At 40.6% G+C, this 24,830-nt stretch overlaps 1 protein-coding gene across 1 annotated transcript in view; it reads left to right on the top strand.

Annotated features, from left to right (window-relative positions):
* The window catches only part of fbln5 (fibulin 5), a 32,059-nt gene that overhangs the window by 5,363 nt on the left and 1,866 nt on the right, over positions 1-24,830 (top strand). The window contains exons 5-10 of the mRNA XM_034195659.1: positions 7,760-7,882; positions 14,601-14,717; positions 14,800-14,916; positions 22,545-22,667; positions 22,915-23,041; positions 24,356-24,551. Of these exons, the coding sequence (XP_034051550.1) occupies positions 7,760-7,882; positions 14,601-14,717; positions 14,800-14,916; positions 22,545-22,667; positions 22,915-23,041; positions 24,356-24,551 (803 nt within the window). The remainder of the gene's footprint in view (positions 1-7,759; positions 7,883-14,600; positions 14,718-14,799; positions 14,917-22,544; positions 22,668-22,914; positions 23,042-24,355; positions 24,552-24,830) is intronic.

Here is a 24,830-nt window from a genome sequence, read left to right as displayed (position 1 = left end):
GCTCTTGCTTTGCAGAGCAGGGTTACATTTTGAGGCTCCAGGTACTTTTGTTTTGGGGTGAGGTTGAGAACTTTCTGAAGGATCCTTAATTGTTAATGGTATAGTTTGTTTTCATGTGAGCTGATTTTCAAAAACATCCTCAAAGCAGTTTGGTACATAAACAGCTCATACACACATGCAGATCAACAAATTTTGTAATCAACACATTTTATAATCCTAACAATCTGAAATTAGAATATTACTTGACTGTTTTTCATTTTATACTGTACTGTAATTTTAATTTCTGCTCATAAATTCAGTTTGAAGAATCTACCTTGCAACTAAATTGGGGAAAAAAATCACAACTATTTTAATAATTGAGTAATCACTTTAAATTTATTTCTAAAAATATCAAATTGTAACTTCTTAAACATTCCGTTATGTGGCTTAACCTTTATTTTCTTTTTAGATAATTGGATACAGCTGATATTAACTGTTCTACATCAAGAATGTTTAAAGTGGATTAAACCAGCTATCTTGTTTATTTCTTCAGTTTCAAGTGTGTCTACAGCAGTAAAAAGTCTTAAACTGGATTTATTCTTGTCAAATTGGAGACAGTCTGCTTCTACACGATATAAAACCTTGTCTAAAATGGCAATAAGATGCTTTAAGTTGGTTTATCAATCAATCAACATTTATTTCTATATCTCTTTACAGGAGGCAGATGGTGTCCAAAGTGTTTTACAGTAAAATCAAAGACCAAGACTTTACAAAACTAAAGCAAACATACAATAGAGTTAAAGAAGCGCATAAAAAACAAAATGTCACAGCGCCACTCTGTATTAAAATTCAGTTTAAATAAAGCGGTTTAAACAAGTATACTGTCTTTCAGTTGATTTGAAATAGCTTACAGACAGAGAAACACTGGAATTAAAACTGGCTTTCAAGTAGAATAGAAGATTGAGATGAACTGGATGAATTTTTATTTCCACAAAAACAGCTGAATTATTTTTTGACAAAATAGTTTTTTTCAAAAAGCAAGTAATATGTCTTTTGATTCTGCAAGAAATCATAATTTTTGGTGAAACTCTTTGATGGCATTTTGTAGAAATGATCTGTGGAGCTATACTAATGGCTGAGGGGGTGACTGCGGTTACTACATGTTGCAAGATGCGATTTTGCCATTCTCCAAGTTAAAATCATGAGTTGATTGATATTTGCTGCATGTCTCTCCCCATCTCTCTGTCCCTTTTTCCTTGTGTGTGTGTGTGTGTGTGTGTGTATATATATATATATATATATATATATGTATGTATGTATATATATGTATGTATATATATATATATATGTATGTATGTGTGTGTGTGTATATACACACACACACGGCTGAGTGCATCCTTGTCATTTGCTTGGTGCTTCACATGACATGGATTATTCCTTCCATTTGTGTTGTGTTGCATTTCGCATGAAATTTCGTTCCATTTCAAATTTGGTTCCATACTTTTTGTACCATTGCACCATGCGGAGTTTGTTTTGCTGACCCGATGATTTGAAGGAGCTAACTGACAGTGCTAATTCTTCCAATACACATATACACACCCACACACAGACAAAATCAAATCCATTAAGCTGTAGCCCTCTAGAGGCATGAAGAGCTGTTAGAATGAAGTTAGAATGAAAGATGGACTAATTTCTGACTTGATGTTTGTTTGTTTTTTTACGGCACTGACGAAGTACACAGTCTTTTTTTGGGTGGGGGGGTGTACACACAGTTGGTGCACGGCACCACAGACTACTGCTTTTCCAGTTTGTCTGAGAACAGTTTTGGACTCCTATTCACCCATATTGGCCTCTCTTCATTGGCTTCCTGTTAATTCTAGAATAGAATTTAAAATTCTTCTTCTTACTTATAAGGTTTTGAATAATCAGGTCCCATCTTATCTTAGGGACCTCATAGTACCATATCACCCCAATAGAGCGCTTCGCTCTCAGACTGCAGGCTTACTTGTAGTTCCTAGGGTTTGTAAGAGTAGAATGGGAGGCAGAGCCTTCAGCTTTCAGGCTCCTCTCCTGTGGAACCAGCTCCCAATTCAGATCAGGGAGACAGACACCCTCTCTACTTTTAAGATTAGGCTTAAAACTTTCCTTTTTGCTAAAGCTTATAGTTAGGGCGGGATCAGGTGACCCTGAACCATCCCTTAGTTATGCTGCTATAGACTTAGACTGCTGGGGGGTTCCCATGATGCACTGAGTGTTTCTTGATCTTTTTGCTTTGTATGCACCACTCTGCATTTAATCATTAGTGATTGATCTCTGCTCCCCTCCACAGCATGTCTTTTTCCTGGTTCTCTCCTCTCAGCCCCAACCAGTCCCAGCAGAAGACTGCCCCTCCCTGAGCCGGGTTCTGCTGGAGGTTTCTTCCTGTTAAAAGGGAGTTTTTCCTTCCCACTGTCGCCAAGTGCTTGCTCATAGGGGGTCGTTTTGACCGTTGGGGTTTTTCTGTAATTATTGTATGGCCTTACATTATAAAGCGCCTTGGGGCAACTATTTGTTGTGATTTGGCGCTATATAAATAAAATTGATTTGATTCCTATTTAAAGTTTGTATTGGACTGTTAAGCAGCAGTGGAACACCAAAATATAAGTCCCTTTTTTGTTGTTTATAAATTACTAAGATATTAGATGGCAAGCATCTATTTTAGCCATTATATAAAACAAATAATGAATGTTTTTACATTCTTTCAATGAGGTGAAAGCTGGAACGTACCATTCAACTCGCCATCACCTCGTTGAATGGAACATTCCAGCTTTCACCCCATGAAATACTCATACCATTGAACTCATAAACATTCATTATTTGTATAATGTATAATATATATATGTATAATATATACACACACACTCAACAAAAATATAAACGCAACACTTTTGGTTTTGCTCCCATTTTGTGTGAGATGAACTCAAAGATCTAAAACTTTTTCCACATACACAATATCACCATTTCCCTCAAATATTGTTCACAAACCAGTCTAAATCTGTGATAGTGAGCACTTCTCCTTTGCTGAGATAATCCATCCCACCTCACAGGTGTGCCATATCAAGATGCTGATTAGACACCATGATTAGTGCACAGGTGTGCCTTAGACTGCCCACAATAAAAGGCCACTCTGAAAGGTGCAGTTTTATCACACAGCACAATGCCACAGATGTCGCAAGATTTGAGGGAGCGTGCAATTGGCATGCTGACAGCAGGAATGTCAACCAGAGCTGTTGCTCGTGTATTGAATGTTCATTTCTCTACCATAAGCCGTCTCCAAAGGCATTTCAGAGAATTTGGCAGTACATCCAACCAGCCTCACAACCGCAGACCACGTGTAACCACACCAGCCCAGGACCTCCACATCCAGCATGTTCACCTCCAAGATCGTCTCAGACCAGCCACTCGGACAGCTGCTGAAACAATCAGTTTGCATAACCAAAGAATTTCTGTACAAACTGTCAGAAACCGTCTCAGGGAAGCTCATCTGCATGCTTGTCATCCTCATCGGGGTCTCGACCTGACTCCAGTTCGTTGTCGTAACCGACTTGAGTGGGCAAATGCTCACATTCGCTGGCGTTTGGCATGTTGGAGAGGTGTTCTCTTCACGGATGAATCCCGGTTCACACTGTCCAGGGCAGATGGCAGACAGTGTGTGTGGCGTCGTGTGGGTGAGCGGTTTTCTGATGTCAATGTTGTGGATCGAGTGGCCCATGGTGGTGGTGGGGTTATGGTATGGGCAGGCGTCTGTTATGGACGAAGAACACGGGTGAATTTTATTGATGGCATTTTGAATGCACAGAGATACCGTGACGAGATCCTGAGGCCCATTGTTGTGCCATACATCCAAGAACTTCACCTCATGTTGCAGCAGGATAATGCACGGCCCCATGTTGCAAGGATCTGTACACAATTCTTGGAAGCTGAAAATGTCCCAGTTCTTGCATGGCCGGCATACTCACCGGACATGTCACCCATTGAGCATGTTTGGGATGCTCTGGACCGGCGTATACGACAGCGTGTACCAGTTCCTGCCAATATCCAGCAACTTCGCACAGCCATTGAAGAGGAGTGGACCAACATTCCACAGGCCACAATTGACAACCTGATCAACTCTATGCGAAGGAGATGTGTTGCACTGCATGAGACAAATGGTGGTCAACACCAGATACTGACTGGTATCCCCCCCCAATAAAACAAAACTGCACCTTTCAGAGTGGCCTTTTATTGTGGACAGTCTAAGGCACACCTGTGCACTAATCATGGTGTCTAATCAGCATCTTGATATGGCACACCTGTGAGGTGGGATGGATTATCTCAGCAAAGGAGAAGTGCTCACTATCACAGATTTAGACTGGTTTGTGAACAATATTTGAGGGAAATGGTGATATTGTGTATGTGGAAAAAGTTTTAGATCTTTGAGTTCATCTCATACAAAATGGGAGCAAAACCAAAACTGTTGCGTTTATATTTTTGTTGAGTGTATATATGAAATAGTCTTCAGACTAGCAGCTCTAATCAAAACGTTTAAAACTTTTGAGGTTTCCCACGAAACAGACGTTCAGGCATTTCCAAGAAAGCTAGTCTGTGATGTGTCTGAAGCTGATCAGAACTGTCAGCAGTAAAGTCAGACAGTTTGTAAAACAGTCTATATAAGGCATTGAACTGAAACTCTCCCTCAGTGGGTGTATGCATTGGAGCCCAAAGTCTGCAGACTGGGGGCTCCACTCTACAGACAGAGCCCATACAAAGAGGGTTGGACTGGAAACTCCAAGCAGGTGCTACAGCTGTGTAGCTCTTGGATGGCAGCCGAGCACTTGGGACCTCCTCCACCCCCATGGAGGTCCAGTGGTCCAACTTGGCACCAGTGGTACCAGACGTTATCGCTTATCATCACTGCCTGCCCAAACAAAGAGTCAGGCTCCCACCCACTTCCCTGCCATTTTTCTAGAGATTAGTGACTTCATTGTCTGGGAACCATAAACAAAGGTTGGAATTTGAGATTTGTTATACCCTCATAAGGAAATGTGGCTGTGGTGAATGAGCTGCCTGAGGGGTGAGGGTGGAATTCAGATTATAATCTTGTTAATCTTGTGCAACAACAGTTGGAATTTGAAAGAGTATCGAAATGTTGTCTGTGGTTTTGACAAATAACGTGGTGAAAGCTTGAATGTTGGGAAAACAGACTTGTGATTGGGTGGTTGGTGTAAATCCTCAGGACACCAGTTATAAGTCATTATGTAGCAATGTGCTTCTGAGCAAGGCACTTTGGTGTAGTGGTGCTGCTGCAGTGAAACTTCACCAGCCTCTTTCAGCAACGAATCAGTGGATCATTATTGTTATTTTTTCCTGGCCTGGGTGGGTATCTGTCCACCCACGTGTGAAGAAAACTGACTTTTTATCCTGTTTATATCAAACTTGAAGTGATTGAGGATCAACCAAGGGCAAAGTTATTTGATTATTTAGAATATGAGTTAAAAGCAAGGTCATGGCCTGGCCATAGTCAAAATTGGACCCAGTGGTCGTGTGTCTGGGATATTTAGAAAGGTTCTTTTGTGGAACTGCTTAAAAATAAACTTGTGGTTACTATTAAACACTAATATGAATTCCTGCATCACCTTTCTATTTGTCACATGATCTTTGACTTTGGATGACCTTGAAAGGTCAAACCCAAGGTCATTGAGCTTTACCAGCGTCTTGTTAACAGATACTTTCGACCATAATGCAGCATGAATGTCTGCAAATGATCAGACACAAGGGGGTTATTCCCCTTCTAATCGAATTTAATCATTTGCACGGTTTATTTTTCTGTAGCTAATTCGGTCTCTTTTTTGTAGGTAATTCGGAGAGGCTTACTGTTAGCAACAGCGTCTTCACCGTTGCTCCAGCAGCGGTCAGGGCTCCAAGTAATCCATTAAATGTGAAACGGTAATTCTGTATCAGAATCCACATCAATACTTTCGTATGGTATCTTAAATTCAACCATTTCGGCATCGTTGTCGCTACGCACCATTATTGACATCTACGTAGCAGCGCGCGCACTCAGAACACAGGGTAATACATCAAATGTGAAACAGTCGAATATTTTGACACCGTACACCTGATATTATACAGTCTGAAATCTCACACGATTAACCAATCAGATTTGAGGAAAAACGTAATTGGATTAGAATTAAAGTTCCCAATTCATCTAACCTGCATGTCTTTGGAAATGGTAGGAAGCTGGAGCACCCGGAGAACAAGCGATCTCCACACAGAAAGCACCAGGTAGGAAGCCATCCCATGACCTATTCTCAAACCAATTTAAAGTTTGAGAATAGGCTGAGATCATTTCGGCCCCCAAGTCGCTCGCCTTACCCACTTAATCACAAAGAATAACTTTGCATGAATTGATGTCATTCAAGTACATTCTAGTTCCAATCCGTCTCTGATAAATGTGATCATTCAAAATAATTCTAGCTTTATAATTATAATTATTAATTTTGTGGATCGTGTCAATGTGAAGACTAGACAGTGTCAAAATTCTCGATTGGCTCATCAATGCTGTCTCTATGGGACTTTCTTATAGCTCATTGAATTATCAGATGGATTAAAATTGAAAAGTAGTTAAATGAATGTTTACCAGCTTTCTCTGGCTGCCACTGGCTTTATCTTCAAGCGACTAAGCTGTTTTAGGAACTGAAATGTCCAAGTTTGGTCATTTACTGGTATGTCACCAATATATTTTATATAGGATTTTTTTTTCTTAAAGGCTCTATTTGTGCTTATCATACCTAAGCTGTTTTCTTTATGAATGACAAATATTTTTAAAACATTCTAATGCAATTAATTATGTTTTCAACAATTTTTAATGCAAAAAGGCTGACTGGATGTTATCTCATTGTACTTCATTAGCCTGGTGGATTCCTGATGATTAGCTGCTCAATACGCCATCTTACAGGAAGATGATTTCTTTCTTGTATTGTTCCATTTTTGCCTGTGTATAGTCTATAAATCCTGTCCTGATTGGGGGCAGTTCTTGGCCTCTGGTTCTTTCAGAGGCTGTCCATGTGCTCATCCACAAGTTCTGGCCCAACTGCCAGTCCTTCTACCTGCTCTCTTTGCAGGCAGATCCTGATCACTTGGGTATTAAATATCTGCCTTAAGGCTTGTGCAACAGTAAATCTTTGTATTCTAGGTCTGTTAGTCATGATTCACTGCAAGATATCACAATATAGTGATTAGAAGTGAAACATTACAATAAAATCAAATTTGATAAAAACAAAACTAAAAAGGTGTAGGGGAAGTAGGTTGACAAATTCATGGTAGGAAATATTTTTTCAATTAATGATGCAACAACGGCATATGTATGGCTCAGGTCATGAATGATCACGTGGTCACATGAAGGATAAGGTTATATAACATTCATTTAACATTAAAATCAGTTTGTTGAATACGTTAAAAGCAAAAAGTCTGTTGTTTGAGTTTTTTCTTCAGTGGAATGTGAAAAGTGTTTTGTCATGCAAAAGTTTTAGCATTCAGAATTCAACAGACATCTGACAAAATGTTTCACATTCCACTGCATTTATAGTCTTGTTGGGAAGTGAACACAGAAGAAATGCATTTATCCAAAATATTCAACCACAAGTGTTGGAACACTTTACATGATTTGAATAGTGTTGTTTTGGGTTTGTAGGTTCTGCTTCCTCTGGAAGGAACTGGTCATGATTGTGTCCTCTGTGCTCTGTTGCCGTTTCTGTTCCAGACATTGATGAATGTGCAACAAACTCTCACTACTGTAACCCCACACAAGTCTGCATCAACACAGCGGGTGGCTACACCTGCTCCTGCACTGAAGGGTACTGGTTCATTGGTGGGCAGTGTCAGGGTGAGTGAGCGCATCACACAATGCAACACAATGCTACTGTTTTACATTGTTTTCATGCCTGTGGAATTTTAAGGAAAATCCAAATGCAGAAATTAAAAACCACGCAAACCCTAATTTAATTAAATGATTGTGAACATTAGGTTTATCTTTGCTGTTCAGAGCTGATTATTGATGTTCCGCCATCTGAAAGACATTAGGTGCCTCCCAGAAGGTTGTTGGTTCACAAGCTAATTTGTTATGAAATACCATCAGGAAGATTGAAAATGAGGGCACATTAATATTGTAAATTTAAAAGTGTAAATGAAAATTTCTTGGTTCCTTGCTTCAAAACTAATTTTGAAATACTTTGAAATTGTCTACATGAAAAGTGTGACCCTAACTATCGCAGTCACTTTACCAGATGAAAATCACATTGGTCCAAGCACCAGCGAAGCTGGTCGAAGGACCCTATTGTTTTTGTGCTGATTATTATTATTATTATTATTATTATTAGATTTTTTCCTAGGCACAAAAACTTATTGGGCAGCCTAAACCGGACGGAGTTCAAATGTGAAATTTACACGGTTGGTAGATGTCAGGAAAAACTCACCATATACAAAAAATGGCTGGTGAAAAACCCTACATGGCACTATAATTAATAAAAATGTGTTGACACTGATAATGTTTGATCCTTGGGGACAACCATAGGAAAACTTTATACCATTGCGATCAGTGGAGTGAGCCTGTTGTAACTGTGTAGGCCACACCCATTTGCGCTTGGAAGTTTTTTTCCCACAATATTGCGAAATATGATATTGGCATGAACAAACCTGTCTCTGGATTTTTGAGTAGAAAAGCGACATTGGTGTCAAAATGTTCTCTGGGTTACAAATCTCAATAATTGGACTGGAAACCTTAAAATTTGTTGCTGTTTGCAGTTTTCATGGCCTTGAGTTGGCCATGTGTGATGCTCTTTATTTCATGACGCATTTTTACACTGAGATCGACAGATCGGTGCAGCATCTGCAGTGATGCGGTCGCTGTATCGGACCGTCGTGGTGAAGAGAGAGCTGAGTAGGGGGGCAAAGCTCTCGATTTACCGATCGATCTACGTTCCGATCCTCACCTATGGTCATGAGATTTGGCTCATGACCGAAACAATGAGATCGCGAGTACAAGCGGCCGAGATGAGTTTCCTCCACAGGGTGGCTGGGCGCTCCCTTAGAGATAGGGTGAGGAGCTCGGTCACTCGGCAGGAGCTTGGAGTCGAGCCACTGCTCCTCTACGTCAAAAGGAGCCAGTTGAGGTGGCTTGGGCATCTTTTCCGGATGCCCCCTGGACGCCTCGCTGGAGAGGTGTTCCGGGCACGTCCCATCGAGAGGAGGCCCCGGGGAAGACCCAGGACACGCTGGAGGGACTATGTCTCTTGGCTGATTGGGAACGCCTTGGGGTTCCCCCGGAGGAGCTGGGGGAGGTGTGTGTGTGGATCGGGAGGTCTGGGCGGCTTTGCTTGAGCTGCTGCCCCTGCGACCCGACTCCGGATAAAGCAGAAAAAAATGGATGGATGGATTTTTACACTGATGGAATCATAGAACGGCATGAAATCACCCGGGCCTAAGCATGGCCTCTGTTGGAGTCACAGTGCCAAATTTGGTGTTACTGCGCCACTAGATGGCACTGTAATGCACGTTTTCTTTGAATTTCAAAGGTACAAATTGCTCAAAATTTCATCTAGTTTTTCCCTGAGAGTCTTACAAGTTGCTGATTTACTGGCAGACCAAAGATGATGATAAATCACCTCTTACCAAAATTATTTCATATTTTAATTTCATTTTAGAACAGCCTAAACAACTCAGCTCTTGTTAATGGATGGACCAAATGCTGACAAATTTGGCAGCTTCAGCCAGGATACTGTTTATGGTTTGTAGAGAACAGTACAAACTGTATATATAAAAAAAGGCCATTAAAAATGCTAGGTGGCCCTATAAATAATAAACTGCTTTGGAAAAAAAAATTCATGAATTTTGATCCATCAGTCACACATCGGAAGCCTTTATGCTGTTGTGATCGGTGGATTAAGCTCTTTCCAAGGGCCTCTTTGTGCCTAGATGGCTTGTTCGCAGTTTGCAAAATACGTATGCAAAATATGCCAGTGCAAATTCGTCTCTGAATTTTTGACACAGAAAGGCCAGATTGGTGTCAAAACATTCTCTGAAGCGTGACTCTGAAAAATTGGACCAGAAACCTTGAATTTTTTTACTTTGTTTACACATTTCTTGACTTCGTGTTTGACCATATGTGATGCTATTTAGTTAATGATGGGTATTCTCATTAATGGGATTACCAAATGGCATGAAATGTGGGATTATGCTACAGCATAGAACAACCTAGCCATATCCAGAAAATGTCCAGTAAAAACCGCTAGGTGGTGCTATAAATAATAAATGTTTTGACAAAAACAACTTGTCATAACTTCTGAAATTTCAGTCGCACATAGGAAAACTTGATATTGTTGCAATCAATAGAATGATATAGGTCACGCCCATTTGTGCCTTGATACTTTTAACGCAGAATCCTGAAATATGCAAAATAGGCAGACGGGAAGTAGTCTCTGGATTTTTGATGCAGAAAGGCTAGTTTGGTGTCAAAATGTTCTCGACGTCATAACTCTGGAAAAGTTCGACCAGAAACTTTCAAATTTTTCCTCTAAGTTTTTGAGCTTTGACTTTGACCATGTGCACAGCATTTTAATTTAAGATGGGCTTTCTCATTAATGGGATAACCAAATGGCATGAAATTTGGCATGTGTATGGATGGCCTCTGTTAGAACCACACTGCCAAACTTGGTAGAACTATTCCAGTAGATGGTGTTGCAAAACATATTTTTAGGAATTTCAGAGCTCTAACATGCTCCAAAATTCATGTAGATATTGCTCGAGAGTCTTACAAGGCTTCTCTGTGGTCCCTGCTTGGGGCAGGCCTGGATCCGTGATGGTGCTGGTGGGTGCTTGGACCCTTGATCTTTGCTTGCAAACCTAGTTTAACAGTGTTTTTTTTAATTGCGTTTTCTTAAAACAGTGCTGAACAATAAACATTTTTAACATGTTAATGACCCCATATTAACAAACCCCACCCCTACTACAACTAACATGCAGGACAAAATAAAGAAATGATGACAAAATACACGCAATGCAATGCAACTTACTACACCTCAACTAAAGTGACATGAAATATACAATGACATGGCTAAAATTATTTTCTATTACCTTTGCGTAGAACTCGTAACTCAGCTAGTACAACTTAAGGTACAATCAGAATTTGCTAATGTCCAGCTTTTATTTGGGATAAGATGGGTTGCCACATTGTGCATACTCTGGCAGCACTGCCTTTTATGGCATATCTTATTTTCTCCAGTATCTGATAGTTCAGGAGATCCTTAATCCAGAGGTTAAACATTGGTAGAGTTCTAGCTTTCCATCTGAGCCAAATAAGCCTCCAAGCTATTAGTGTTGTGAAAGCCACAATATTCTCAGCATTCTTGCTGAGGTGTATTTCCTGTGGAATTGCTCCAGATATTGCAGTGAGTGCATGACATAAAGATCTCTGAGAAAAAAAATGTAAAATTGACTGCCAGAAATGACTCAGTCTGGGACAGAGACAGAACATGTGTGAAAGCGTTCCTGGTGTTTGGTTACTTCTGTCACATCTGGGACCAGTGGTTAACTTTAGTTTTGCTAGTCTTGCTTTCAACCAGTATAATCTGTGCACCACTTTAAACTGTATACCTGAGTGTCTTAAACAGATTGGATAATGAGTGGATTTTCTTGCCAGAGTTAATTCAGAATTTCTACACTCAGCTCCGCCTCCCGCTTTTTAAGAGGAGACACTGTGTTGATCAAATGATGAATAAAACTGTTCTAATTAAACCTCTACTGTGGGCTTTCTGCTCCAGGATGGTGTCCAAAAAAGAGTTAGATGGCAGAGCTGGATAACTAGAAATGAGATGTGAAGTAATGTAAAAAAAAAATAAATAAAAAAAAATCTTAGCAGGGAGTATTATGTTTATTTACCACTTCTTCAAAAGTTGCAAATACCTTATTAGAAAATAAGCTTATTTTAAAGTTGTAATACCTTTTTTGACTCAAATTTTGAAGGCGTTATCAGTAATGGAAGGGGTAAACATATGGTTTCTCAATATGAGAGAAAATATTGAAGTGTCATTTAAAGAAAAAATGTTATCTAAATTGTCTCCAGATTTTAAAGGAGTGTTTGAAGATAGGGTTTAAAGGGAGGTTACAGAAAACATTGGTAATTTTGTGGTGAGCAGGGCTTGAAGGGAGGTTGACCTTCATTCGCTCTACCGTACTGTTGTGACGAAAAGAGTTGAGCCAAAAGGCGAAACTCTCGATCTACTGGTCAGTCTTTGTTCCTACTCTCACCTATGGTCATGAGGGTTGGGTCATGACCAAAAGAACTAGATCGCGGGTACAAGTGGCCAAAATGGACTTCCTTAGGAGGGTGGCTGGTGTCTCCCTTAGAGATAGGGTGAGAAGCACGGCCATTTGTGAGGAATTTGGAGTAGAGCCGCTGCTTCTTCGTGTTGAGAGGAGTCAGCTGAGGTGGTTCAGGCATCTGGTAAGGATTCCTCCTGGTCACCTCCCTAAGGAGGTGTTCCAGGCACATCCAGCTGGGAGGAGACCCCAGGGAAGACCCAGGACTAGGTGGAGAGTTTATATCTCCACACTGTCCTGAGAACACCTCGGGATCACCCAGTCACAGGTGGTTAATGTGGCCCAGGACAGGGAAGTTTGGGGTCCCCTGCTAGAGCTGTTGCCCACACAACCCGGTCCTGGATAACCGGTTGAAGATGAGTGAGTGAGTAATGACAAAGATGAGGTAATCCAAACCCACCTTGCTCACCATGCATCTGCAATTTTTTTTTCAAATTCTGGGATTTTTGTGGTTCCAGATAAAGGAGGAAATTAATTATCAATATTCAGGAAAAAGGTTTTAGTAAGAAGAATGGGTATACATTGAAATAAGTATAAAAATTTATGAAGAACATTCATTTTAATTATATTAATTTTACCGCACTAAAGAGAAGAGAGCAAGCTCCACCTTTTCATGTCTTCTTTTAGCATTTCCAATAAAGGGAGAAAGTTCACTTTATAAAGGTCGTTAAATTTGGAAGGGATCCCTATTCTTAAATATTTTAACTTTTGTGTACATAATTTGAAAGGAAATGTAAAATTCTTGAGCTTTCCTGTTTATTGGTATTATTTCGCTCTGCTGGGTATTAACTTTATATCCTGAAACTACCAAATTCTGTTGATAAATTCTTCACAATGGGGATGCTCGGTAATAGGTCAGACAGAAATAACAGCATGTTGTCTGCTTATGGACTTACTCTGTTTACGCAGTTGTATGCCATGAACTATGTCATCACATCGTATCTTGGCAGCCAAGGGTTTTATTGCAATTGCAAATAATAAAGGAGAAAGAGGGTATCCTTGTCGCGTCCTCCGTGATAAAGGAAAAATTCTGAGATTGTTATTAGGCTGAACTCCAGCTAAAGGAGGATCTTAATCCAGAGGGTAAATTTAGAGCCAAATCCAAATTTCTGTAATGTTTAAAAAAAAAAAAAAAAAAAAATCCCATTCAACCCTATCAGACACCTCTTCAATGTCTAGTGACCGTAGGATTTCTGCGGTATCAGAATCTGAGTTGTGATTAAACAAAATGTTGTATACATGTCAAATATTAAAGAATAAAGGGCAGTTTTTAATAAATATTGTCTGCTCGTCCCTTATAGATGTAAGAATGTTTTCAAGCCAATGCACTAAGATTTAGCAAGGATTTTACTGTCTATATTAAGTAAGGGTATTGGTCGATAGAAGCTGCATTCAAATGGGTTTTTATCCTTTTTTAGAAGTACTAATATTGTTGCCTTTCTCATAGTTTCGGGTAGAAAGCCAGTAGTTTATGATTCCTTGAAGACTGACATCAAAGGTGAGGTCAGCAGAGCAAGAGATTTTTTTTGTAAAATTAAACCTGAAGACCATCAGGGCCTGGAGATTTCCCATTTTGCATTGACTTAATAGCAAAACTCATTTCCTTCGCAGTAATGGGCTCTTCTAACTTAGCAGTACTTTGTTCATCTAATGTGGGAAGCTTCAAATCTTGAAAAAGGCATCCATTAGTGTGACATCATTACAGGATTTAGAAGTGTATAATTTACTGTAGAACTGACTGAAACACTAGTTAATTTTTAGATGATCCGTCTGCAGTGTGTTGAATTCATCTTTCATTTCATATGTGTTCTGTTTCGCCGTTCTTTGTTGCAGTTGATGAGCAAGCATTTCCCCTGCTTTTTCCACCATGTTCATATACTTTTGTCTGGTTTTGTTCATAAGATTTACAATGTAATGAGTTCTGTTTGGAGAGTGAATCGATGCTTGAGAAATGTTGGATTTTCTGAAGACTGGCGCCCTCTTCAGTCTGTGCAACAGACGTTTGCTGCATCCAAGCTGCTGTATTTAAACACAGAAATAAACCTGACTCTGTCTGTCGCAGCACTGTATTTTTTTTTTATTATCATTAATTCATTCAAAATCACAGTAGGATAATGAAATAAGGACCACTAGTGGAAAATTCTCAAGAAAATACCCAAGGTATCTGTGATAACAGCACAAAGGCGTGACTCATTATAATCAGGGTTTGTTTCTTTCTTTTTGACCAGACATTGATGAGTGTCGCTATGGTTACTGCCAACAGCTGTGTGCCAACGTGCCCGGCTCTTATTCTTGCTCCTGTAACTCGGGCTTCATCCTCAACTCAGACAGCAGAACGTGTCAAGGTACGAACGCTAAACACAGGCTGCACACTTTCATCCGTTATAACTGTGATGTCCTAACATCCATTTGCCGTTTTTGCTTCAGATGTGGACGAGTGTGAAGATGAACCTTGCGGTCACGGCTGCATCAACACCTATGGAACCTTTATGTGCAACTGTAATGAGGGATTTGAGCTGGCATCTGATGGGGCATCATGTATCGGTGAGGCGCGCCAACTGTGGGTTTTTTCTAGTTTTACCAAACCCTTAAATAATACTGAACTGAAATTTTCACCTCAAATGTAGAAGCTGATTTATTTTAAAGCTTGAAGACGCCTTTATTTGAAATGTCCTTTACTTTATGCCCCTGCTCAAAGAAGCTGGGGGGCATTATGTTTTCACCCCATCCAGACGTCCATTTGTAACCTTTTAATTTCTGCACAATAACTAAAGAACACCTCGTCTGATTGAAACCGATTCTTGGTGGTGAATTGGAGGAGGCTAGAGGATGGTTCCTGTTGAAAAGAGTGGGTGACTGTCATCCCATATGGCCGCCATGGCACCATGTTGATTTTCATGTCCACACAATAAGTAAAGAACACCACATCTGATTGAAACCATTTCTTGGTTTTCTTTTGAAAATGGGATCAATACGCTGTTATACAACTAGAGCATATACAGTATCTTTAATACACCAGTCTTTGGCGATACAAATAATTTCCAGACTTCTTTATCACCTCTACTAAACCATGCTCCAACTTAACATGCAAGCAGGAGCATATGCCACGCTTTGCATTGCTCTTGTTTTAATATGTGCTTTCATTGTACCTCAGTAGTTCTGTACTTCTAGTAGTTCTCTGTTTTCTGTTCCTGCTTTATTTTGCTGTTGATTTTAACCCTAATCTTTGCACTTCCTCCATATTTAACGGTTATCTTGATCAGTCAGGATGTAAGTTTCCACTGCTCTGTTACGCGGTGGTCACGGTCTGCTCACCCACCTTACTGCTCTGAGTTTCATTTGATCAGAAGTTCTGTTCTCTCCCACTGGCTAATTTCAGTCAGTTCCAATTTGCATTTTTTTTTTTTCCCAAAGTTCAGTTGATAATGAATCTCAGCAGTTCTCTGCACAGATGTTTCACATTAAAAGCCTTCCAGCAGCTGAGAAGTCACAGTTCTCCCTCTGAAAAGTCTGCAGGCGATCTCATGTTTTCTTGTATTTGTTTTATTTTTTTAAGAGCAAAAGAAAAGATTTTGCAATAAAAAAGATTCTGCAGATTTTTATTTGCTGCATTTGCAAAAACTGTTGGTATATTAAACATTTTACATCTTTCCATCCTGCATTGACTAAAAGACAGTGAAACAAGCATCTGATCGTTTTCAGCCTACACCAACAGCGCTGCTGAAATCCTCCAATTTCACACGTGCTTTCATTAGAAACGGACACGTTCTGTTACCTGTTCTGCAATTTTGGGCTTTCATCATGCCTAAAATTCAACACGGTGCTTACCACACTTCAGACAAGCTTCACAAAGTATGAAAATATATTTTCTTCACTGTTCAAAGGAGCATCAGCTGATGCAGGAGGTTTTTACCTTTGTGTCATGATTGAGCAAAGGCGTGTCAGCAAACAGACTTTGAAACAAGCATTTCATGCAAAGTGGAGCAGAGTTTTTCTGCTGTTCATGCAGAGCCATATTTTGATGCACCTTGAATACAGCTGTGCTCAGAATTACTGACACCCCCATATTGGTTGAGTGGCAAATAGAAAGAATTTCTTAAAAAGGATTTCAGCTACATTTTGCCAGAAGACACGTATTTCTTGTATGAAAATCCTTCTCTGTCTCACTGCAACATGGACCGATCGTATGGCTGAGTGATTGCCATCCACTACTTAAGACAGCAGGTGATTAGAGACCCTGCAAGGCTTATGACAAATGTGGGTGTGGAATCCATTAGCTTAGCGGGGAAATTAGTGCAGAAAATCCACTATGGTGATAGTGCAGTTTATCTGCCAGGGAGGAAAATTCAACAAGTTGAGACTGTGGCCTGCTTCCGTAGACGTGTCCACAAAAATCATAGAGGGATATGCCTTGCAAACTTAATACCCATTACTACATTGGATGATATTGAAATTGAGGATGGCCCAATGGTTGTTCCAGCAATAGCAAAGATTTAGTGTCTGCTACCGACAATGCGCGTGGAATGTCTCAAACCTAGGCATCTTATATATGCTACTCTGGAACCACCCCTAAATCCAAACAGTGCAACTGTCAACCCCACTGAGGTCCTTAATCTTGGTCTCATTAACATAAGATCACTGTCCTCAAAATCATTGTTGATTAATGATCTAATTATTGATCCTCACTTCGATATGATTGGGTTATGTGAAACCTGGCTTAAACCTACAGCTGTCCTCCCCTTAAATGAGGCCTGCCCACCAGCATATACATTTAGTCACATCCCTCAATCTAGGTTTAGCTTATTAGCTGTTGGGGTCACAAATATAACTCGTTTGAGCATCTGATTCTCCACCTTGCTCAGGATATTATGCATTGCCAAGGTCAGAAGAATAAAAATCAGCTGTATTACTTTGTCACTGTATATAGGCCTCCTGGCCTATATTCTGAATTCTTAGATGGATTTGGTGCATTCATCTCTAACTTGTCAACTAGTGCAGATAACATTCTGATCATTGGTGACTTTAACGTTCATATAAGTAAGACTTATGATCCCCTCTGCAAATCATTTATGGAAATTGTGAATGCATTAGGATTTCAGGAATGCATTCGGGATTCAACGCACATTAGTGGAAATACCCTGGATCTGGTTCTTGCACGTGGTATTACTGTCACCAATATTGACATCATGCCTCTTACATCAGTGGTCTCTGATCACTCACTTATTAAGTTTACAGTTTCGCTGCCGTGTTTAGTGGAGCAACAACCTTATATATCACTACGGCGATGCATCAACTCCTCAACTAAGACTGAACCTGAAGCTAGGCTGGCTGATGTCTTAGCTTCACATTTGGCAAATACCCAATCAGTAGACAGACTTGTGGATAGTTTAAACTCAGTGCTCAAAACTACACTCGACATGATTGCGCCACTCTTTAACTTCTGGATCTGTTCCTAAATGTTTCAAATCTGTAGTAATTAAACCATTACTTAAGAAACCTAATCTTGACCCTAGTGTATTGAAAAATATCGGCCAATATCAAATCTATCATTTTGCTCTAAAATTCTGGAAAAAGTAGTGTCACGGCAGCTCGTGGACTATCTTACTGAGAATAATCTCTTTGAGCCACTGCAGTCTGCTTTTAGAAAATATCATTCCACAGAGACAGCTCTCACTAAAGTGGTGAATGATCTTTTGCTTACAGTGGATTCGGACACCACTACGGTTCTGGTGCTGTTAGATCTCATTGCTGCATTTGATACCGTGGATCATCATATTCTACTTGATAGGCTGGAAAATCATTTTGGGATTACTGGGAGTGCCCTTGCATGGCTGACGTCATACTTGACCAGTGGTTCTCACTGTGTTTTGTACAGTAACGCTACCTCTAACCTTAGTGACATGAAATTCAGGGTTCCACAGGGGTCCGTCTTAGGCCCCCTGCTTTTCTCCCTTTATATAGCACCCCTTGGGCACATATTGCAGTGTTTTGGGATTACCTTTCACTGCTATGCAGATGAGACTCAGTTATACATGCCGATAACTGCTGGTAATCTCGTTCACATAAAATCCTTAGAAGATTGCCTTGCAGCAGTGAGAAGTTGGATGTCTTGAAACTTCCTACTTTTAAACTCTAAGACTGAAACGATCTGATTTACTGCAGTCCAGCATTAGGGCTCTCTAATTGGTTCAAAATGCTGCAGCCAGACTTTTGACACGAAGCAGAAAGTTAGACCACATTACACCACCTTTTGCATCTCTTCACGGCTTCCTGTCCAGTGAGATCAGATTTTAAGGTTCTGTTACTGGTCTATAAAATTGTTCACGGACTGGCACCTCCCTACCTAGCTGACCTAATTAAACCTTACGTACCGGCCCGGCTTTGCATTCTCAGGGTGCAGGATTACTTTTTGTGTTATCGTGCCCCTGTTCTGTGGAATGATCTCCCTGGGTCAATTAAACAGTCAGATTCTATGGAGACTTTCAAGTCCAGACTTGAGATGCACTTCTTTTCCATTTTGTATGGCTAGCATGCTGGTACAGTTTTGTTTTCCGCTTTTTACTCTTTTAATTCATTTTATTAGGAAACGGAGTGTGACGCGGCCTCACCTTTACCTAAATTCTGCGTCTTTTAGTGAAGCTTAGGGCTAGTGGCTGGCAATCACCTTAGTATTTCTTCTGTTTATCTTGTTGATTTATGATGGCAAATTATACAGTATTTCTTGTCTTTCCGATGCCCGATTCTGTTTTTTTTTTTTTTCTCTCTCTCTCTGTTTAAGGTGCAGCTCCATCCAGAGATGGGTGTTGTATTTGTGCTGGCGACCCTCCTGTCCTGTGCACCAGCAGCATTTCCTGTATATTCCTTTTGTGAATTGTTCTGTAATTTATGTCTGTAGCATGGCCCAAGCAGAGGGTCACCCCTTTCAGTCTGGTCTGCTTGAGGTTTCTTCCTCAGAGGGAGTTTTCCTTACCACTGTTGCTCTGGGGGTTAGTAAGGTTAAACCTTACTTGTGTGAAGTGCCTTGAGGCAACTCTGTTGTGATTTGGCGTTATATAAATAAAAATAAATTGAAAAAAGACTATTCCACAGGCTTGTGGATGTGCCCAGATCTGATCTGACCAGATGTTATCACAGACCAGGCTATTAGCTCATTTGCTGTAAAAATATAGATGTTAAGAGATCTGTCCATCCATCCTTCCATTTCCTATACCTGCTTTAAGGCTCACAGGTGCGCTGGAGCCTATTCCAGCAGTCACAGGATGTGAGACAAGGTACACCCTGGAGATGATGCCAAATTTTTCAAGGTGGGAGGGGATTTTTGATCATGATTAAGGCAACCTAATTAATATGTACATTATGCAAGGCAGTTATATCAATTTGTTGTTAGCTGAATAACTCATGCAGCAGTACTTCCACTAGAGTGTAGCATATAACAGATTTGCCTTCTAGCTACATAAGTTACACATGGAAAGCTATGAAAGAAAGTTGTATCCAGGAACCTTCACAAGCAAAATCACAATCAAAATGATGTGACCCCACAATAAATTAACCCACTTATTCATTAGTCACATTAATCAGTAGAGCTGGGATGAAATCACCAGCGATGTTTTTGGTGCTGCCAACTTAAGCCTCCTTTCAACGAGTGGTCCAGGTCAGTATGGTACGGGTCGGAACGGTTAAGTCTGGCTATTTAATTATATTTAATAATTACCATATTGGATCAAAGACCATTTCATTTTTGCGTCTGTCCACTGACCCTTAAAATCTGGATGAGAAGCATCATGAAGCAAACATTTTTAAACTGTTGGTGCTGTTAATTAATGATCTTTAAAACCAGATGTGTTAATGTTGGTAAAAGCACAAACTCCCACACTTGAGATAAAACAATGACAGCTATTAAAGCAAGTTACTTTGGTATGAAAAGTATTTAACATGTCCTTTACAGGCCTGTCACACCTTGACGATTTAGCCAGTATATGCCGACGTATGAAACATACACTGAATACGCTGGCGTACGTCTAATAATTTATGGGTAAGTATTGTGTGAGTTAAGAGCATGTTGAAGCACACTGGTGTATGGCGAGTTACATCTCAAAATTTTGAGCATGCACAATAGTCTCAATATGCGGGACATAAGTTGTAGGTAAGTTATGCGATTGTTGACACAGGTTTCTTCTAAGTTATTAAGTCAAAGTACATCCATTGATGCTGTGCATTGATTGGCTGAACAACTGAAACTTGCAGTCCTCATCGGAATGTTCAAACTGTTTCAAATATTAAAACCATTTACACACTGAGTAAATATAATGTCTTAATCTGACCTGTTCATTTCAGACGGATTCATCATCACAGCCTGATAAAAACATATCCACATGAAACATCCTAATTTTGGAAAGTGACGTCTGAAAATATTTGAATTCCTTGTCGTGGCTGAAGAAACGTAGCATTTTAAAGAAGTCCCTCTGAGGTTTTCCTACCCCCAGTGCATTTCTCATCGTGAACCAGAGAACGCCGGCTCTTTGTACCACAACAAGACAGTTAACTTATTTTAAAAGTTGAAAGAGTCACAGCGCCTCATTCATTCCCGTCAGTGTTTAACACAGACATCAGTCGATTCAGTATTCTGCACACAATGAAAATAAATCCCATGATCCACCAACACAAAAATACAATAAAATTACTCTGTTTGGCCCCTATGTGGAAGGGAATGTATGTGCGCTTGATGACGTGCTTGTCAACATCTGCATGCTCCGCCTGCCAAACAAAGGGTTATGCCAGAGGTGGAAATGCAAACCAAGCCAGACTTAACTGTTCCAACCCGCGCCACACCGTGCAATACCGACCTGAACCGCTCGGTGGAAACAGGGCTGTCAGTATACGCCAGCTAAGTCGTCAGTGTTTGGCAGGGCTGTTACCTGTATGTCTCATGAAGCAGGAGGAAAGATTAACAAGGTTGTTTGTTTTAACCACATAACCTGGGCTGTGGGCATGCTGATAATGTGATTTAAAAAAAATAATAAAATCCTTCTGATCTGCTGCTGTTTAACAAATGGTTTGTATGGTGGGAACCCACCAATGGCAGAAACCAAGCAGAGTGAAGGTTTGTTCAGTTGTCAAGATAATACATTTGGTGCGCCAGAACAAATAACGCCGTTGCTTCAGGCTGCACTGTGTTTGAGCAGAATTCACCGAGAAGGTTTTGCTGTTGCTGTAGCCAATGGAAAGTGGGATTTTGGTCCTTAAGCCGCTTTCACACCGGGCCAACGTAGAGTTGCGTAATGCGGCATACCGACTATGCTGAGCTTATGCAGCCCTAAGTGGAAATACACTGAGGGACGCAAAGGGGTCCGCGAAATGGTCGCATGTTTAATTGTTTTTGCGGACTTTCAGCATAGAGTACTGGATGCAGTGCTCTACACAAATCTACACAACAGAGTGCTACTGTACACCAAGTCTCCGCAATTGTACGCTACCCTTTGCCAGTCCGGCAAAAAAATCCTTTTAGGTTTTTATCAGTACATACCTGCATTGCCAGATTTTGTTCATCCTGCTGGAGTCTGCTGAACTTTGCTGACAGTGAAACTTCAAAACCTCGGAAGAAGAGGCAGGTGAAGACCCCCCCGCATGCAACTTACGCAGCCATTCCACCCATTAAGGCAATTTATGCAAACATTCCAGGGGAGGTGATGGTCTAGTGGTTAAGCGTTGGGCTTGAAACCAGAGGATCCTCGATTCAAACCCCAGTCTGGCCAGAAAATCTGTAAGGGCCCTTGGGCAAGGTCTTTAATCCCCGTAGTGAGCGCCTTGCATGGCAGCACCCTGACATCGATGTGTGAATGGGTGAATGTGAGGTATAATTGTAAAGCATTTTGAGCGTCTGATGCAGATGGAAAGCACTATATAAATGCAATCCATTTACCATTTATTCCTGCGTAGTAGATGCGCAGCACAATGCAACTCTACGCAGGCCCGGTATGAAAGGAGCTTGATGTGATCTGTGTGGTTTTAACTTTTGGAAAGAACTTGTGAGAACCTGAGAAGTGGGACCAGTGCTCGGAATGAAAACCACCTTCATGTGACACAACCATTCCAAACGCTAACCCACTGCACTGTCCTCAAAATAGTTCTCTGATGAAATGAATGCTAATTTTTGTTGTGTGTGTCTCCTGTAGACTTGGATGAGTGCAGCTTCTCTGAGTTTTTGTGTCAGCACAGATGTGTGAACACACCCGGTTCTTTCTCCTGCATCTGTCCCCCTGGATATTACCTCTATGAGGACAGCAGGAGCTGTGAAGGTAACACTCTGCTGTTGTTTTGTATCAAAAATATTTTAAGTGTTACTTTTGTCCTCAAACCAGCCTGTGGTTTCATACTCTGTCATCTAAATGAATGAATTATTTTTTATTGGGAACCATATTTTTTAGCAATAAACCAATGGTAATTTTTTTTTTTTTCACATCCTTGTGTTGTTGCTTTTTTAAAATGCAGATTATGCTGATGATGTTTTAACTGACTTTGGTTGTTGTGTGTTTGATTTTGAAGATATCAATGAATGTGACACTGGTAACAACACCTGTACAACAGCACAAGTATGTTTCAATTTCCAGGGAAGTTATACATGCCTGGATCCTTTACAGTGTTCACCTCCTTACATCGAAATCGGTGACAAGTGAGTGTTTTATGCCCTTGTGATGTAGGTCAGAGTAACCCAGGAGGAGCCAATTGAAGCAAGATGTTTTTCCCTGTAGATTTGGGAAAGATCTGTGTATTGCATTTGGCAATTTGTATCAGTCTAAATCATTAAGCTTTACTTAACCCTTTAATGGTCAACTCAACTGTTTGGTAGAACATATTAATATCTATTCTAATCCAGTTATATTTTTTCTGCAAATCTGATTGGTTAATCGTGTGAGATTTCAGACCGTACAATATCAGGGTAAAGATGGCAAAATATTTGGCCGTTTCACATTTAGATGTATTAGTCCGTGCCCTGGCCGGTGTTCTGACAAGATGTCATTCCTGTCGACAGGCCATCCCTCCACGCACTGCGCATGCACAATATTGCAGAGACGCGGAACTGTCGATTTATGTCACGAGACACACAATTCGACAGAACACTGGGTGCGCGCGCTGCTACGCAGATGTCAAAATGGCGCTGTTAGCTGAGAGTGAGAGAAAGTTGCCTTCCGCCGCAGACGAAATGGATGAATTTAAGCTACCATACAAAAGTATTGATGTGGATTCTGACACAGAATTACCGTTTCATATTTGATGGATTTTCACATTTGGTGGATTACTCCATGCCCTGACCGCTGTTGGAGCGACGCTGGCTCATGGTAAGCCTCGCTGACCGAATTGCTTATAGAAAAATAAACCCTGCAAAAAATGGAATTGGATTAGAATAGGAATAACCCCCTTGTGTCGGATGATTTGCGGATGTTCATGCTGGTTATATTGTTGCAAATATCCGTTTTGCGACCATAATTGCATTCCATTGAAAAATGTGAGGGTGTTAAAGGGTTAATAAGGGTACTCGGAATATCATCCAGAGGAGCTGTAGTGCATTTCTTGATAGAAATTACAGGCTGTATCAGGAGGTGAGAAAGTGGGCTGTGGTGTTCCTGGAGCGGGGGAGGGTTGGAACCTCCTCTCTCCCACCTCTAGATTCACTACTGCAATCTGTGGTCTAGTGACCTTTGTCCTGCTGACAGAGGAATCAAAGCACTTTCTTCCTCCAGCTACTTTGGATAGTTGTATTAGGTTGATCCTCCTTCCAGGATGTTTGATATCTCCATTGCCAGGGTGGGTTGGTTGGTTGGTTGGTTGATTGATTGACTGACGTTGCTTCTTTGCTCCTCCTCAGTTGCTCTTATCTACTCAGTAATTCCCTCTAACTTTTATGGATCACAGCTGCCATTCCTAATATAAAGTTGTGATCTGTATTTGTTGTTGTTTTGTCTGTGCTGTTCTCCTCCCTCTCCAGTCAGTGCATGTGTTCGGCTGAGAACCCTGCCTGCAGGGACAAACCTTTCACCATTCTGTACCGACACATGGACTTGTCGTCGGGGCGCAGTGTGCCTGCGGACATTTTCCAGATGCAGGCCACAGCGCGCTACCCTGGCGCCTTCTACATATTCCAGATAAAATCAGGCAATGACGGGCGAGAATTTTACATGAGGGTGAGTACTTCAGAGGCAGACATTTTTATATATATATATACGTGTGTATATATATATATATATATATATATATATACACACACACACAGAAATGATTTAACAAATATAATAGTGGAAGCCAGACAGTGAAGTAGATTTTCTTTTATGGTTGATGCATATATCATTCAAGTTGTGGAACCTTTCTCCAGCCAATGTTTAAAAAAAAAAAAAAAATCCTGATTACTCAAAAAGTGCAGTACTGCACAAATTGTTTTAGACACCTTTAGAATGTTGAGAGAA

Source organism: Thalassophryne amazonica, chromosome 19, assembly GCF_902500255.1.
Source record: "Thalassophryne amazonica chromosome 19, fThaAma1.1, whole genome shotgun sequence".
In the NCBI taxonomy this organism is placed as follows: domain Eukaryota; kingdom Metazoa; phylum Chordata; class Actinopteri; order Batrachoidiformes; family Batrachoididae; genus Thalassophryne; species Thalassophryne amazonica.
The sequence above is the reverse complement of the archived record's forward strand: the minus strand, read 5'-3'. Positions and strand labels throughout refer to the sequence as shown.